Here is a 16,048-nt window from a genome sequence, read left to right on the forward strand (position 1 = left end):
GAAAAATAAAATGCGCAAGCGTTATGGAAGTTTCGGACCAAGCCGAGCGCAGCTGCAACCCACTGGTGATACCCTGGAGAATGAAACAGGAAATGTTTGGCTTAATCAGAAAACCATGATTAAGCCAAGGAGAATATCGTAAAATCGGAAGTGCTTGGGAAGCTTTGGGGACTGGTGGTTGAGTCAGGGTACCGAGTCCACACCAGTAGTGAATAATCATGATACTATTTACAGTAGATCATCGAATAATTATCGACTGGCTTCGAGTTGGATGGAGTGCCAGATTTTCAAAAACGCCGGGTAACCACGACATTATTATTTAAAATATATAGTTTTTGCACATTTTTGCATGACATTGTTTTGAGTTCTTTTTGTGGTTTTTAATTTGTTTACTATTAGAAATTGGCATACACGAGAACATACAAATAGACAAAAATAAATACCCTCCTGTAAAAAGTCACACTATTTACTGCACCGTACTCACCGCTCCAATCTCGGAGACTCTTGCATGGGGTGATGTGTATAGTGCAGTATTTTCACTGTTTAAGTTGCATGTAGTGTATAATGTACAGTACTGTGTATACTACTTGACAGGGAATTCAAGCGTAGCCACTTTGTTTTTGTCACGCATGTGGTGCCGATCGCAGGACTAGTTACAGCCTTTGGGAGGGGTTTTGCAGGTTTCGCCGGATCGGCCCGAGACTACCGGATAATGTTGGAATCAGGTGGATAATCGATAATCACCTGCGATATATTCATTCAAGAGAGCATGCCTGCATCCCAAGGGCCTATTTCAGGAGGGTTCTGCACTGGTGTGCGTTTGATCAATTCCATTTTAAGGGGCATTTTGCATGCGGAAGTACGGGGAGAAAACGCAGGCATACGACAAAGAAGGTCCATACGGATGGGGCTCGCAAAGCTGACCTTCTTCACTGACATCTCTCGGCTACTCCGGAAGCCTGTGGGGGCGGGCGGGGGCCCTTCTCGTGCCATGTCAGTCGTAGGGATTTTTTTGCCAATCTTTTTGGGGACGTACAGGTTTATGAACGCGTGGGGGAAAGACCAGGAGCGCGCTTCAGATATCACCCGCCACCTATACTGGCCTTGACTAGGAATCCAACTCGGGTTGCGAGGGGGTCAGCGTGCAACTCGCTAACCGCGCCAATTGGCATCCCACGTCGAAACGAAATCTCACGTTAATGTGTCGGCGATCACGTGACTTGCACAAAGACCTATACAACATCTCAATCTAGTCAACTCCTTGACGCCAAAGGTGATTTGAAAGTTTCAGGTTGCGATTGTTTTAGTTACACTTCGGATTCAACTTAAAGAAACAACAACAACAACAACAGTTCTAAGTTTTAAGTTCACATTGTTTAACCGGGTGAGAACTCAAGAGACCAGGATGAGTCTCACTTGCAAGAGCGACTTGGGGGGCGTTGATCTGCCAGTAGGGGGGGAGGGGAGCAATGATCGCTCCGCGTATTCCACCGAATTGGGGAAATTCGAAAATTCGGGGGTAATTTTTCGAATTTAGGTTAGCGTAACAAATGCCCAACAGGGGAAAAAAAAAAGTGTAGACGGGTACAAAATATCGCAATTGTGCCAATACAACGCGTCGACTGAACATACAACGGAGAGTAATGGGGGCCCGGCATGACCTTGCACCCCACCGCCCCCGGCCACGAACAACTTAAACGTAACATCTTCTTGGTTCTTTCGGTAAAGTCACGTAGAATGGAAATAATAAAAAAATAGAAGTAAAACATAATTAAATATTTTATTATTTTTGTTATTTTATTATTTCAATTCTACGTGACTTTACCGCAAGAAACCGAGAAGATGAATCCCTGCAGTCACGAAAGCTTTAAATCGAAATTTAAATGTAACAATTCACAACAGACGCCAGTCACCAACATCATCATCTCTCATTCCACTAACTCCCATCACAATCCAAACACCGCCGCTACCGACGCTGCACCACAGCCACCGGGCCCAGCCTCCAAGCCCCCTCTCACACCGACCCGCGGGGAGGGACGGCTAAACAAGAGCACCGTTATGGGACTGCCAGCGCCAGCGGCTCGGCACGCGAGGACGAGCGTGGACCACGGCTTCGGTAGGAGCCGGGGGGGGGGGTGCAAGGTCCTCTCCGATGAGCGTGTGTGCGCGCCCGTAACCGTTGCCGGACGCCGGACAACATGTTTACAACAACAAAACTCCCATCGGCAACCAGAAACAGTGTGTAGAGAGAGAGAGCGAAAAAAAAATGTGTTTGGCTATCTGTCAAACCCTATCCCGTGACCCAGAGGGGGGGGGGAGGTTACATTCATAATACTTTTGCTTCGCAGGCAGTGGTAGAATATAAGTTAGCGGTAGGGTTCAGGCTAAGGTCAGTAGAACCCTTACAACTTGGGTGAAGGATGACAGCAGGCATTAGAGGCAACAGTTGGGACTCCCTACGATTGTGTTTGAAAGGAAAAGTATTCTACGTGGAGTGGGGCGAGCGCTGGGTTTAGTCCAATGCTCACGGCTGGGTTAAGTAAGGGCGGTGTAATCGCTAAGGCCAAGGCAATGCAGAACCAATCGGCCGCTGGAAACGTTGTTTTCACTCGACCGCGGGCCTACGAGAGGGGCACCCTCCCCCCCCCCCATGGTGCTATCCCAATCGACGAGAGATGAAAAATCGGGACAGTGCGACAACTCGTAACGTGTTGAGCGTCTGCCTCCTGGAGGTAGGAGCTGCCTCAATGCGTTTCACTTTTTAACGGTAAAAGACGATCGTCACGCCACCCAACTAGTGCCTTCCAGTTACTCCGGTATCCTACGAAGCTCCAAATGAAGTGACGTCGTTCACGTCGCACTGCAGGCCGATATTCGAATGCGCGTGACGCAACAGCCACGTGATCTAATCCCCGACAGTCGGAGGCTTAAACCCCCGACGGCCAACTCGCCAACACTCCCATTCAACGAGCTGCGATAGCCAACGGCATCAATCGCCGTCCATCGCACACAGTACATTTGAATCAGATCGCAGTGCGCGAGCGGGATAAAAGCGGTGTGCCAGACACCGGGTTAACGGACCGAGTCGAGGACACGTTTCAATCGCCTTACGCAGCAGCGGGAAACCTGTCTGTATTGTTTATGAAAATATAAAGTAAATATACAGCAGAGAAATAACCTACTGCAGAAACACCACAAACTACTTAATGTTTCGATTTAAAGCTTTCGTGACTGCAGGGATTCATCTTCTTGGTTCTTTCGGTAAAGTCACGTAGAAGGGAAGTAATAAAATAATAAAAATAAAACATAATAAAATAATTCTCACGACGTTTCGGCTACAACGCAAGCAGCCGTCTTCAGGTGAAGAATGAGACACTGCCATTCTTCACCTGAAGACGGCTGCTTGCGTTGTAGCCGAAACGTCGTGAGAATTATTTTATTATGTTTTATTTTTATTATTTTATTACTTAATAATGATTAACAGTTCGTTTATATCACCCAGTCTGATTGTCTCACCCGGAAGATGCTGCTTGGGATATTTGGTAAATTACTTAGTGGGCATTTCTGCGTTTAGGAGGACGCCGCAGGCTATGACCAAAAACCCAACAACACAATAACAACACAACAACAACAACAACGACCCGCCAACCCAATGGGTCAAAAAAGTACTCGATATACTTCTCCCAAAAAAGGCAACTCAACCGGCCCCGAGAATTCTCCAACACTTTACCAAAATGACAACAAAACTAGGGCGTGAACACTCGCCATCAAACTGACCGGACTGCGTGCATCAGGCTGTATTGTTACTGCGATTGACCGAATGTCCCGCCGTGTGTACGCGGGTGGCGAGTAGCGGGGCATATGGCGGGCGCAATGCGCTTAAGTCAAATTCCCAGCCACGCAAAAAATAAGCCGCACACAAAGCGGCGAATGGGTGTCCGAAATCTATTACACTGGTCAAAAAAAAAAAACATTTTTTTCTGGCCTGGACTTTTGCAGCTGTTTTAGACTAATTTCAGGGTGCCGATTCCAAATCTCATCTCAGATTTGCTCTATCACATCTCATTTTATGCTATCGGCATACCCCATTTTCATTGATTTTACCCGAAATTAACTCTGTCACTTATGATTGCAAGTTGTTGCGAGTCAGTGACTGCTTTAGTGTTAAAATATGGTGCTGTAGTTTTAGGATAGTGTGTTTATAATATCGTTTCATGTAGATATCCACATTTATTTAATATTTTTCTTCTGCAGTTTTTATGGAAAATGCAATATTTGATATCTCACAAACCTGATGTGACGGACAAAAACTTTACCTTAAAACCGTTGGAATACCTTATGCCAGAAAAAGTGTGTTGACCAGTGCTATGACGCTGGCCCCGTTCAAGACGGTCTCAAACGAGAAAAGGATCATGTAGCCAGACGTAGTGGCAACCAGACGTGGCCGCACCAGTCCCTCGAATACGAAGCGAGCACCGCCAACAGCAACTTGCCCCTTACAGTGCGCGTACGGCCGCGCGGAGGCAAACGTTCGTCTGCGCGTCCGTACCCTTTGACGGGATGCAGGGCGATGGCACGGGGCTGGTCCAACTCGCTCCACACGAGCACGGCACGGTGGGAGCCGTCAAGCTCGGCAACCTCGACGCGGTTCATCTCCGAGTCGGTCCAGTAGAGCTTGCGGCCCAGCCAATCGCACGCCAGTCCATCCGGCGACACCAGGCCCGACACCACCACAGTCGGAGAGCCGCCCTGCTCCGGGACAAATAACAACCCACGAGAAAATGTCAGGAAAAAAAAGAAAGTCGGGGGCGGTTCTTTAATCCACGCGCTCCTCTTTCCGTCGTTGTCAATGCGACTCCAAGTGCGCACCCTCTCGGTGATTATCTGAACACTTTCCATTTTATTTGTTTAATATTCACATTTCCGATCCGTGTCACGGATAGGTAATGCGCATTTCAATGCATAAAAAAAACTAATTTCTTCCGAGTAAAAAATGCATGTTGGAAAGCATTATACAAGCCATGCATATGTGCGATTTGCTTTGCCAACTTTGTGCATGCATACTCTTAGGTTTTTTCGGTAAAGTCACGTAGGTAAAAAATTAATAAAATTAAAATTTCAAAAATAATGAAAATAAAAACATAAATCATTTTTATTACTTTTATAAATTTTAATTGTATTCTTTTTTACCTACGTGACTTTACCGAAAAAACCTAAGAGTATGAATCCTTGCAGTCACAAAAGCTTCAAATCTAGAATTTGTGCATGCATCACAATTTCCTTACTCGATATCCTTGCATAATGGAACTCCACAATATTCCGTACTTCTGCTAGGCGTTCTTCATTTATTTACAATATCAATGTTTGGATGCTCTCTTGCTGACAAGAATAACCTTTGTCTAATTGACATCGATCGACAAGTTCACTTTATGTTGACCGTAATTTACATGATAAATGGTTTTTTACCCTTTTATCTGGCAACAAAACTGATAAATTTTTTACAAGGAGTCATGTTTGCATTGATCACAATACCTGCAGTCGGAATGCAAACAAAAAACACAACTCTGATAATGTATGCACAGTACATTACAAAACACACCTCTGATAATATATGCACAGTGCATATGCACAGTGCATACATTATCAGAGTTGTGTTTTTTGTTTGCATTTCGACTGCAGGTATTGTGGTCAATGCAAACATGACTCCTTGTAAAAAAAGGTGTCAGTTTTGATGCTAGATAAAAGGGTAAAAAAACAATGATCATATTTTTCTACTGTCAAATGAGGATCCAATGGTGTATTTTACATCTCTCGTTAATCCACTGCTGCTTGAAAACCTCCCCAAGCTTTGTTGTGGGTCATGGGAGTAGTTGTCGACCATACGTTACCACGCGTAGGTCCCTGCGGATAGGTTCAAGTCCTGAAACCGATTCAGAAAAAACTCGGCAATGGTATTAAACGTGGCCAAAACTCAAACTCAAGGTCACCGGTTTCATAGCGTAACGCTCTAACCACTGCGTCACCGCCACCATAATCCAACCTCAGAATGAAAATATGTATTTAGACTGGAGGAATCCGTTGAGCTGTAAAGCACTTTTTCACAGATGTGCAGATGTCCTATGCACAGTACAGTCAGAGCCAGCCTGTCCATATAAAAATTACAGACGATACAAACTGATCCTGTTACACCGAGTGTACAATGCAGTGTGGACAAGACATCTACCCAAAAACACAAAGAAAAAGATCCCCCGTGTAGCCTTGACAGACTGTAGGGGCAAGTGCTGTTAGCGAGTAGCACCTATGAAGGCCGGCACAGCACACGAGGGGGGTGGGTGGCCAGCACCACGCCCGTCCGCCTGTGTCTCCCTAGTGGCGATGTTTACACACCGCACCAGGTACTCATTTGTGGCCAAGTCGACCTAGGGGACGCCCAGGATCGGTTCAGATAATCGTCACCGGTGTTGGCCGTGAGCGGGAATCGAACTCGGGTGGCCGGGTTCGTAGCGCAGCGCGCTACCGCTCACACACAGACAGACAACGCACACGCACCGAATGCGCAAAGAAGGACATTATCAACGAAACAAACTTGATTTTGAGTCATTAAGCCACGGCAGAAAGGAAACCCTCGAGGAATCAAGGCGAAACTATTTGTCACGGGAAACTGGGAATGAATGAATTGAGCAGTTGTAACGCGAAACGTGCCCGCACCGCGGGTACGTTTCGCGCGCCACCGCCCCCACCAACGCAACGCCCCCCACCCCCCCCCCCGCCACAGAGGACCGTTCTGCATGGACCAGTTCAACACGGGCGGCACGGAGAGTAGTGGAGAAGGGCAGCGCTGTCTGAACGCCACGGCCTGACGCCTTCAAAACCGGTTGAGCAAGGGGGGGCGGGGAAGGAGGAGGAGGGGGGGGCGCCAATGACGCATGGTTCTGTTGCTGTCTCTGCTGGCGCGGGGCATGCGATGAGAGAGGAGCCGGGCCTCTGCGGGCAACTGTGAAGTGAGCGGTTGTCAAGAGTTCGTTCACACGCGCCCCCCCCCCAACCCCCCTCCCCCCGTTAATGAATGAGACGAACTCTGTGCGCTCCTGTTTCGGCGTAGTGGGCTGGGCGCAGGTGATGCATGTGCCAGTCGCGCGAGTCGATTGTACCCACACAACTGCCGGCCTTGCCCCGTAGATTTGCTCGCGCGCGACGTTTCCACACTGCGCGAGCTCTCAAAAGCGCACCCAGCCTGGCACGTGGGCTACGGCGACATCACCGTCACGTCGTACCGGCCGTTGTTGTTATGTTGGGGCGGTCTAAGTTAACTGAACAGTTGAGATGAACGGCATGCATGTATGTGTGTGCAACCGTAAATCAATTTACACATTTCTTAAGTGTACACTTAGGTAGCGGAATTGAAATGTAAACGCATTGTGTTGCCACTATTGCAATTCCATATGCACAAACACCACGTATAAATTGGTGGCGTGACAGGCTGTACATATATACGTACACCTACGTATGTACGTAGAACATCTTCTTGGTTCTTTCAGTAAAGTCACGTAGAAGGGAAAAAATAAAATAAAACTTAATAAAATACAATTCTCACGACGTTTCGGCCACAACGCAAGCAGATGTCCCTCAGGTGAAGAACAGGTATGTTGGAAAGACAGCGTCTGAATGACAGACCTGTTCTTCACCTGAGGACGGCTGCTTGCGTTGTGGCCGAAACGTCGTGAGAATTGCATTTTATAATGTTTTATTTTATTATTTTATTATTTCCCTTCTACGTGACTTTACCGAAAGAACCAAGAAGATGAATCCCTGCAGTCACGGAAGCTTTAAATCGATATGTAGAAAATCTTTCGCACCGTACGTAGCTAAATGTGTTGATCAGAAGCGTGGCGGTAGAACAAACTAAACACAACAACACGCAGTTCTAAAGAAACGAGTTTTCACCTTTGATGATTTAAAAGTGCGCAGCTCCAATAGCTTCCTAATATTGGAAGAAGGAGAACGCTCAGATTTAAAGCTTCTTTCGTGACTGCAGGGATTAATCTTCTTGGTTCTTCCGGTAAAGTCACGTAGAAGGGAAATAATAAAATAATACAAATAAAACTTAATAAAATAATTATCTTTAGATTTAAAGCTTTCGTGACTGCAGGGATTCATCTTCTTGGTTCTTCCGGTAAAGTCACGTAGAAGGGAAATAATAAAATAATAAAAATAAAACATAATAAAATAATTCTCACGACGTTTCGGCCACAACGCAAGCAGCCGTCATCAGGTGGAGAACAGGTCTGTCGAGAAGACAGAGACAAAGCGTCATTCAGACTGTCTTCTCGACAGACCTGTTCTTCACCTGAGGATGGCTGCTTGCGTTGTGGCCGAAAACGTCGTGAGAATTATTTTATTATGTTTTATTTTTATTATTTTATCATTTCCATTCTACGTGACTTTACCGAAAGAACCAAGAAGAACGAGAAAGCTCCTAGGTGTTTAATTGCAGGAATGCGTGGCCGCGATGGTTGGCACACATGCGGCGCGTGTACAACTGTGACACTGCGGCAAGCTCTGCTTGTGCATATTGAGTGTTCACGTTATGCGCATCTGCCGTTTGACAACTCCCCTGGTGAGAGAAGGATTGATGCAGGTGCATGCAAATAGGTTGTGGTGAAACACGAATAATGATGATGATGATAACGATGTTACGCACTGCTCCTCTTTTTGTTGGTTGTACTCATTCTCTGAAATATTTGTGTTTTTGTCCTTTGTTTATCTTCTCCCTTGCAAAATAGCCAGGAAAATGGCTAAACGGGATCATCCGTGTAACAAATCAAACAACCTCAATCTCATAAAGCATTAACAACAAGCAAATAGATCAACTCCTCCCCTGTCATACGCAAGAGGAAAGAAAACCGACTGGCGACAACTAAATGCGCTTTGTGCGGCGAGACAAGACGCGCCGTACAATGTCGGCGGTACACATCGGTCAACCTGCGCGCACACGTGTCACGCCCGTGTACCGCCCGTGTCCCGAGCAAGTGTGTCCCGTGCATGCGTGTCCTGCACTTGTCCCGTGCGTGCGTGTCCCGTGCGTGTCCCGTGCGTGTCCCGTGCGTGTCCCATGCGTGTCCCGTGCGTGTCCCGTGCGTGTCCCGTGCGTGTCCCGTGCGTGCGTGTCCCGTGCGTGTCCCGTGCGTGTCCCGTGCGTGTCCCGTGCGTGTCCCGTGCGTGTCCCGTGCGTGCCCCGCCTGAGGGACGCATCCCGTGCATGCGTGTCCCGTGCGTGTCCCGTGCGTGTCCCGTGCGTGTCCCGTGCGTGTCCCGTACCTGTCCCGTGCGTGCGTGTCCCGCCTGAGGGGCGTGTCCCGTGCGTGCGTTACCACGAGCGAGCGGTTGAGCTGCGCGCGCTTGATGGCCTCGTCGCTGACGTCGCTCCAGTAGACGGTGCCCTCGTCGTAGACGTAGTCCAGCGCTGCCGCGTCCTCCAGGCCGGCCAGCACCACGGAGACGTTGGCCCGAGCCGTTCGCCCGGCACCCCGTGGCGACGACGACGACGATGCCGACGCCGCGTCCACCACGCGGATGTCCCGCCGGTTGGCGAAGAGGAGAAGCGGCCAAGCTGTTGTGCGCACGGGCAACGGGATTTCACGCGTAGGTTTTTTCGCGAACAAAATTATCCAAGTGTTTTGGGTTAGGTCGCGTAAATGTGTCGCGAAACCCGCCACCACCCGACACAGCCAATTAGCACGGTTTTGTCACGTCAACAAAACGTGCAATTTCTTTACTGGTTCAGCACAGCTGTGTGTGTTGGACTGTAAACCCACAACAACATCGACAATTCGAGAACCGTGACGTTTCGGAAGTAATTACAACAACCAGCATCATGAGGCGGAGAGTTGTGGAGAAATCCTCCTTCTGTTTCGGTCTTAAATAGACGGAGGATAATGTGGGGGGGGGGGTGGCGGGAGTTAATGTATGCATATAAATTACAACGGATATCCATTATCGGTTGGATCGATAGTGTAATCAACATACAATACGGCAAAGGATGCCGCCACGCCACCAGCCCCCACCTCCCCTCCGAACACGGATTCGATTTTGGGTTTTCAACAAGACTCAAATTTGTGCACGCGAATCCGGAAGCGAATTTGCGAGGAGCGTGGTGCTGATGGTGCAGCGCACACCATGGCTACATCCGGCAACAGCTCCCACCACATCACAGCTGGGGATGTATCAATACATGGATACCGTGTTTAAATGTACACTTTAAATGCTTCCGAGCACTCATGCAGCTTATTATGTACATACTCTTTGGTTCTTTCGGTAAAGTTACGTAGGTGAAAAAACAAATGAAATAGAAAAATCTAGAAATAAATAAATTAAATCACGTTTCGATTTTATTGTAATAATGTTTTCACCTAGGTGACTTTACCGAAAGAACCAAACAGTATGGATCCTTGCAGTCACGAAAACTTCAAATCTTTATTATGTACATCAAATACACTGAAGTATAGGTTCCATTCGCATGCTTGAACATTCCGGGGCACATTGTATCCGTCACATGCAATGCGCTGGGTTCATGCAGCTGCAGTTGGGAGTGCCATCGCAACATTCGTAATTTGATTTCATTTTTGTGCTTTTCTAAACTCAAGCAAATAAAGATTCAGACTCCCGTCAGATTCAGCTGAAATTCAGGTTTGAATCAACGTGACCCAGGATGGATTCGTCCCATTACTAATCTAAAAAATTAAAATCCAATCATAACCCCGACCTGTGACAATTCATCAAAATCAAGGAGCGAGGGGTCGGGAGTTCCAAAGTGTCCCACATCTAAAGACATGCCTCGGCAACCAAAGACAAAGATCCCCCGTGTAGCCTTGACAGACTGTAGGGGCAAGTGCTGTTAGCGAGTAGCACCTATGAAGGCCGGCACAGCACACGAGGGGGGTGGGTGGCCAGCACCACGCCCGTCCGCCTGTGTCTCCCTAGTGGCGATGTTTACACACCGCACCAGGTACTCATTTGAGGCCTAGTCAACCTCAGGGAGGTCCAGCAGCGGTTCAGATAATCGTCACCGGTGTTGGCTGTGAGCGGGAATCGAATTTGGGTCACCGGGTTCGTAGCGCAGCGTGCTAACTGCGAAACTAATGCTCCCCACCACGCACACAACAACAACAACCACCGCCATTCGCCACTAAGTGTCGGTGACGTCACCACGGCGCTTGTGCCAGGCTGTGTGCACGTTGAGGCCACGTGAAGTGTCGAACGCCCGTTGGCAGGTCACAGGGCAGACCCAGGTGGTGCCATGGGTTGACCCACTGAGATGACTGGCCGATGCACCACCTGTGCCCCCTACTGTGCCAACTTGCTGTGCTTTAGCCACCCGGCGCTCCGCTCGATGTTGTGAGCGTCGCTCCTCCGCCCTCCGTTCTTGTTGGAGGGCGACTGCCTCCAACTGCCCAGTAGCGTCCTTCACGAGCCTCCTCCACAGAGGCCGATCTTGACACCGCTGGTACCAGTCATCGGCAAGTCCACTCAGCTCCACGTCCTCCTGTACCACATCACTCCATCACTCTTCTCTAGCCCGTGCCGCGCCCGTTTAGCCCCCTCTATCCGGCCGAACGACACACACCGACACACAAACACGCGCGCGGCTCACGAGGACACAAAGATCCACCCAGAGGGCCTCACGGCTGCGTCTGCCCCGGTGCACTTCCCCGACCTACCGGGGCCAGCACCCCCCCCCCCCCCACCGGTCAGCAGAGCGGCGGCGCGCACAACGTCACGCTGCCATTGAGGCGCATCAGACCGTTGCAATCGCAGGCCAAAGCCTCCCACAGCCCCAGGGCTTTGTGCGAGCCCGCGGGCTGCCAAGACCTGCGCCTTTTAGCGAGCACCGCAAGAACGCATCGGCGCGCTCGCACCTACGCGGGTACTGTGCCGCAAGGCGCCCAACAATGTTGTCTTTCTTCGCACCGGCGGGCGGGCGGGCGGGGAAGCAACACCGTAACGGGTTTTTTTTCTACAAATCGCAAACTGCTTGGGAGTCGAGTTTATAAATTTCCCGTCATCGTTAGAATGCCAGGTTATGGCTGTTTGGTTCCGTGAGATTTCTGCAGCAGCTGTGCATTCAATGTTTGGCAGAGGCACGAATGAGCGTATACGATTGTGAAGGATGTGAAATCTTGAATAATGATGAGGCCAGTTTCAAACATTGGGCAACCTCACATTCAAAATACTAATCATACATTTTTGGTATAAGTTAAACCTGATTATATACAGTTTTAATCATGGAACCAGTCAATGGTTTGACTCGTGTACATGGCTGAATGTCCATTACAATCCCAGCAAGGATGAAACGTTAGTTTTTTTGAGTACATCCAACACTCACGTGTGTTTTTGTTCACTCATGAATGAATATTACCTGCAATGACATGGATCAGAAACATGGACATCGAGGAAGTAGAACGGTAAGCGCGCAGATAACGGAGACTGTTCAAAGAGGCATGGAGAGATGAACAATTTGAATTGCACCGAGAGATGGAAAGCGGAGCACATGGATTGTAGAACGTACGAGGGCTTAACGACATCATTTTGATCTTCAGGTAGCCGTGGATCGAGGGAGGTGATCACAAGTACGGCGAGATGCATGCAAGGAATTACACGGCCAGAGAGAGAAAGAGGAACACGCGGTGGATCGGGCAACAAGAACAAATCAGTATTTACTGATATCCTTCCAACAGCGGAGAGAGACCCTGGCTGATGATGACAATCAGTGACGTGGGCCCACCCAGGCTTCTCCCGGGATTCCCTTGCTTGCAAAGGCACGGGAATCCAGGCAGGGAAACCAGGTGAGGCAGGCCTGGCCCGAGGGGGCCACTAGGCCTCGAATGTAATTATGTTGAAAGATAACAGGGTAATTGCAAACGTGATTACGTCACGTGGAATAAAGTTTCGATTGTCACGGTCAAATACGGTTGAGGCCTTCGTGGAGTGTGACGCCGTGAGACACGTTGGATAATCACGCCATCAATTTTTACCTGGTTTGCTCATGGGTAAGCCTCTTATATGGCCAAGCAGAGTTGACCAAAACCCAACGAAAATCCGCCCAAAAAAGTTGATGCGGTTACTGCTCCGATCCAGTTAAAATATAAACATTGCGCTTTGCAGCCAAGCCGTTAAAAGCAATGATGGTGGACTTTGGTTAACCTGAACAACGGCCAATAACCAATTGGGTTGACTTCCTGATAGCAAAAAAAAACTTTATACCGACATATTATATTTAAATGTTGCACATAGAAGAAGACCTGATGATGCAGGCAGTGCTGACGAAGGAAAACTGGGACTAAATATAGGATGAACAACAACAGGAAAAAAAAAGTGTTGTTGTTCGGAAATAAAAGGAAGGAATCGGAAAGAGAGGAAGACCTAACAGAGAATGGCTTCATAATCAACGTTTTTGGGTTTAGATCGCGTTATATACAAATGTGTTGTAACCCTCCACCACCCGACACGGCCAATCAGTAAAAAAAGTGTCACTGCTTTAGCCCACCGGTGTGTTGAAGCGTGAAACCACAACATTTACAATTTTTTTTGAGTACGACGTTTCGCTGGTAATTGCATCCAGCATCATCGGGCAATTCGCCAGAATGGTGAGGCTCTGCGTGTTAAAGAGAATGGCTTGATGATGATGACGACGAGATAAGAGATCAGTGCCAGAAAGATGTGAACCACTACTCGAGTGTATTGGCACTAGAAGACAGAGAGGAAAGTGGAAACAAATGTGGAAATGTGCAGCGGACAACTTCGGGCTATCTGCCCATGGATCGTGACGATGGTTATTTACATGAGATAATCAATTTTTCGATGTAAAGCTTTCGTGACTGCAGGGATTCATCTTCTTGGTTCTTTCGGTAAAGTCACGTAGAAGGGAAGTAATAAAATAATAAAAATAAAACATAATAAAAAATTATTTTTTCGAAGCGCCCTTTCCCCCCCTTCCAACCCAGCTTATATATATGCTCCAAACTCGTGTGCTGTTTCATTCAGACGCTGTCTCCCCGACAGACCTGGTTTTCACCTGAGGACGGCTGCTTGCGTTGTGGCCGAAACGTCGTGACAATTATTTTATTATGTTTTATTTTTATTATTGTATTACTTCCCTTCTACGTGACTTTACCGAAAGAACCAAGAAGATGAGATAATCAATATGAGAATCATGATGACCCGCTACGGATGGCCAGAGCTGTAGTGCAAATACCGCAACGCCTCTCTTGTACAATTGTAAAGTGAAATTATGCGAGGTGGTGGGAATACTAAACTAAGTGTAATTTACACAATTTACATTAGAGTGTATTCGCTGGCACTTATCGGCCTATGTAAATAAATGTTCCAATGAAGGCCAAATTTAAAGCGTAGTTAAACTCATCTTATTGCAAGAGATTGCACGGCAATTTTTACGACATTTTTTCAAACATGATCCATTCCAACGTTAAAGTTTTCCACATTACGAAACGTTCTGGTGACTTCTGCGGCTTGGAAACATGTTTCGGAATGTTCGACAAATGGGTCTGCTCTTTCAGCACGAGCCACTCTTCAAAAACATAAATCGTCACTGGGTAAACAAAAAAAGGCGGCAGGCCAGTCTATTAAGGGAGCCTCCCATTTGCTAGGGGATTTTTTAACCCCGCAAAGAAATCTGCGCCCAGAAACGCAAATCAGCACAATACACAGGCAGACTAACTTAACACCCACATAACTGAGGTTGTCTTGGGTTAGATCGTGTACATATATAAATGTGTCGTTAAACCCGCCACCATCCGACACAGCCAACTAGCAAGGCTTTGTCACGTAAACAGAACGTGCCAAGTGGTTTACTACTTCAGGACACCGGTTGCGTGTAGGAGAGTAAACCCACAACATTTCCACGATTTGAGTAAGACGTTTCGCCAGTAATTGTAACTAAATAAAAGTTGTGGGTTTACTCTTTATATTTACGCCATCTAACACAAAAAAAACCTCTATTATGGATATTGGTCGCGAAAGCCTACGCGTTAAATTTACACCCACAGATACGTGTCCGAACAGTCCTGATTAACAACACAATGTTACTTTGAAAACATTCGCGAGTCAATTAATCCGTACCAACCCCTCAAAGGTCGTTAAGATCTGCAGACTCTGGCCTTCTGTGCGTGCCTCGATCCCGGCTGCATTCCGTGTCCGCGCCACCGTTTGTGGAATTTCGCTACCGTTGGAAATCCGTTCATCCGGTAATTCGGACACTTATAAGTCTCGTCTTAAAACCACATCTTTCTTAACCGTAGTAGAAGTTTTTTTGTTGGGTTAGATCGGGCGATCTAACGAAAGCCTACGAATTAAAACCGATGTGTTCTTAAGTCAGTTTAGTTTATTTAGCTTTGTCTCTCTTGACCCCTTTCGTTATCCTAACAAGGCGCCTTGAGACATTAGCGGATGGCGCCTTACAAATAAATGCCAATCATTATTATGAAAATAAAAAAACCTTTTGTAAAAATAAGTTGTTGCCCATTCTCCTCCCCCCCCCCCCTAAAACTTGCACAACTCTGAGCTTCAAACAATCCGTGTGCGGAGTTTCGTACGGGGGCTGGCCTTAAGGGTTTTGGAGTCCTTGTGAATACATGCCGAGACGAAAGGACACGATATTTCCAGCCGTTGTAATATGTATCCTATCGGCTCCGTTACAAATCACTGCAAAAACAGAGTGGTCCTTGTTTTAATATTTAATAAATGTACATCAAAGGTTCCCAACCTTGGTTCCGCGGACACCTGGCGGTCTTGCGAAGCTACGACTGGGGGGGGTGGGCCCGCGGAAAGGATAAATAATAACATCCTCACTGAGGAAATGTACAATTTCAAATAACTCGTACAGAGACTCCTATATTTCGATTTAAAGCTTTCGTGACTGCAGGGATTCATCTTCTGGGTTCTTTCGGTAAAGTCACGTAGAAGGGAAGTAATAAAATAATAAAAATAAAACATAAAATAATTCTCACGACGTTTCGGCCACAACGCAAGCAGC

At 47.5% G+C, this 16,048-nt stretch overlaps 1 protein-coding gene across 1 annotated transcript in view; it reads right to left on the reverse strand.

The window, feature by feature from the left end:
• Positions 1-16,048, reverse strand: part of LOC144728076 (low-density lipoprotein receptor-related protein 6-like) — a 91,140-nt gene that overhangs the window by 48,798 nt on the left and 26,294 nt on the right. The window contains exons 2-3 of the mRNA XM_078607365.1: positions 9,372-9,610; positions 4,550-4,749 (exon numbers count right to left, since the gene is read on the reverse strand). Coding sequence (XP_078463491.1) covers positions 4,550-4,749; positions 9,372-9,610 — 439 coding nt within the window. The remainder of the gene's footprint in view (positions 1-4,549; positions 4,750-9,371; positions 9,611-16,048) is intronic.

The sequence above is a fragment of the Lampetra planeri genome, chromosome 27 (assembly GCF_965212315.1).
Source record: "Lampetra planeri chromosome 27, kcLamPlan1.2.h2, whole genome shotgun sequence".
Taxonomy (NCBI): Eukaryota; Metazoa; Chordata; class Hyperoartia; order Petromyzontiformes; family Petromyzontidae; genus Lampetra; species Lampetra planeri.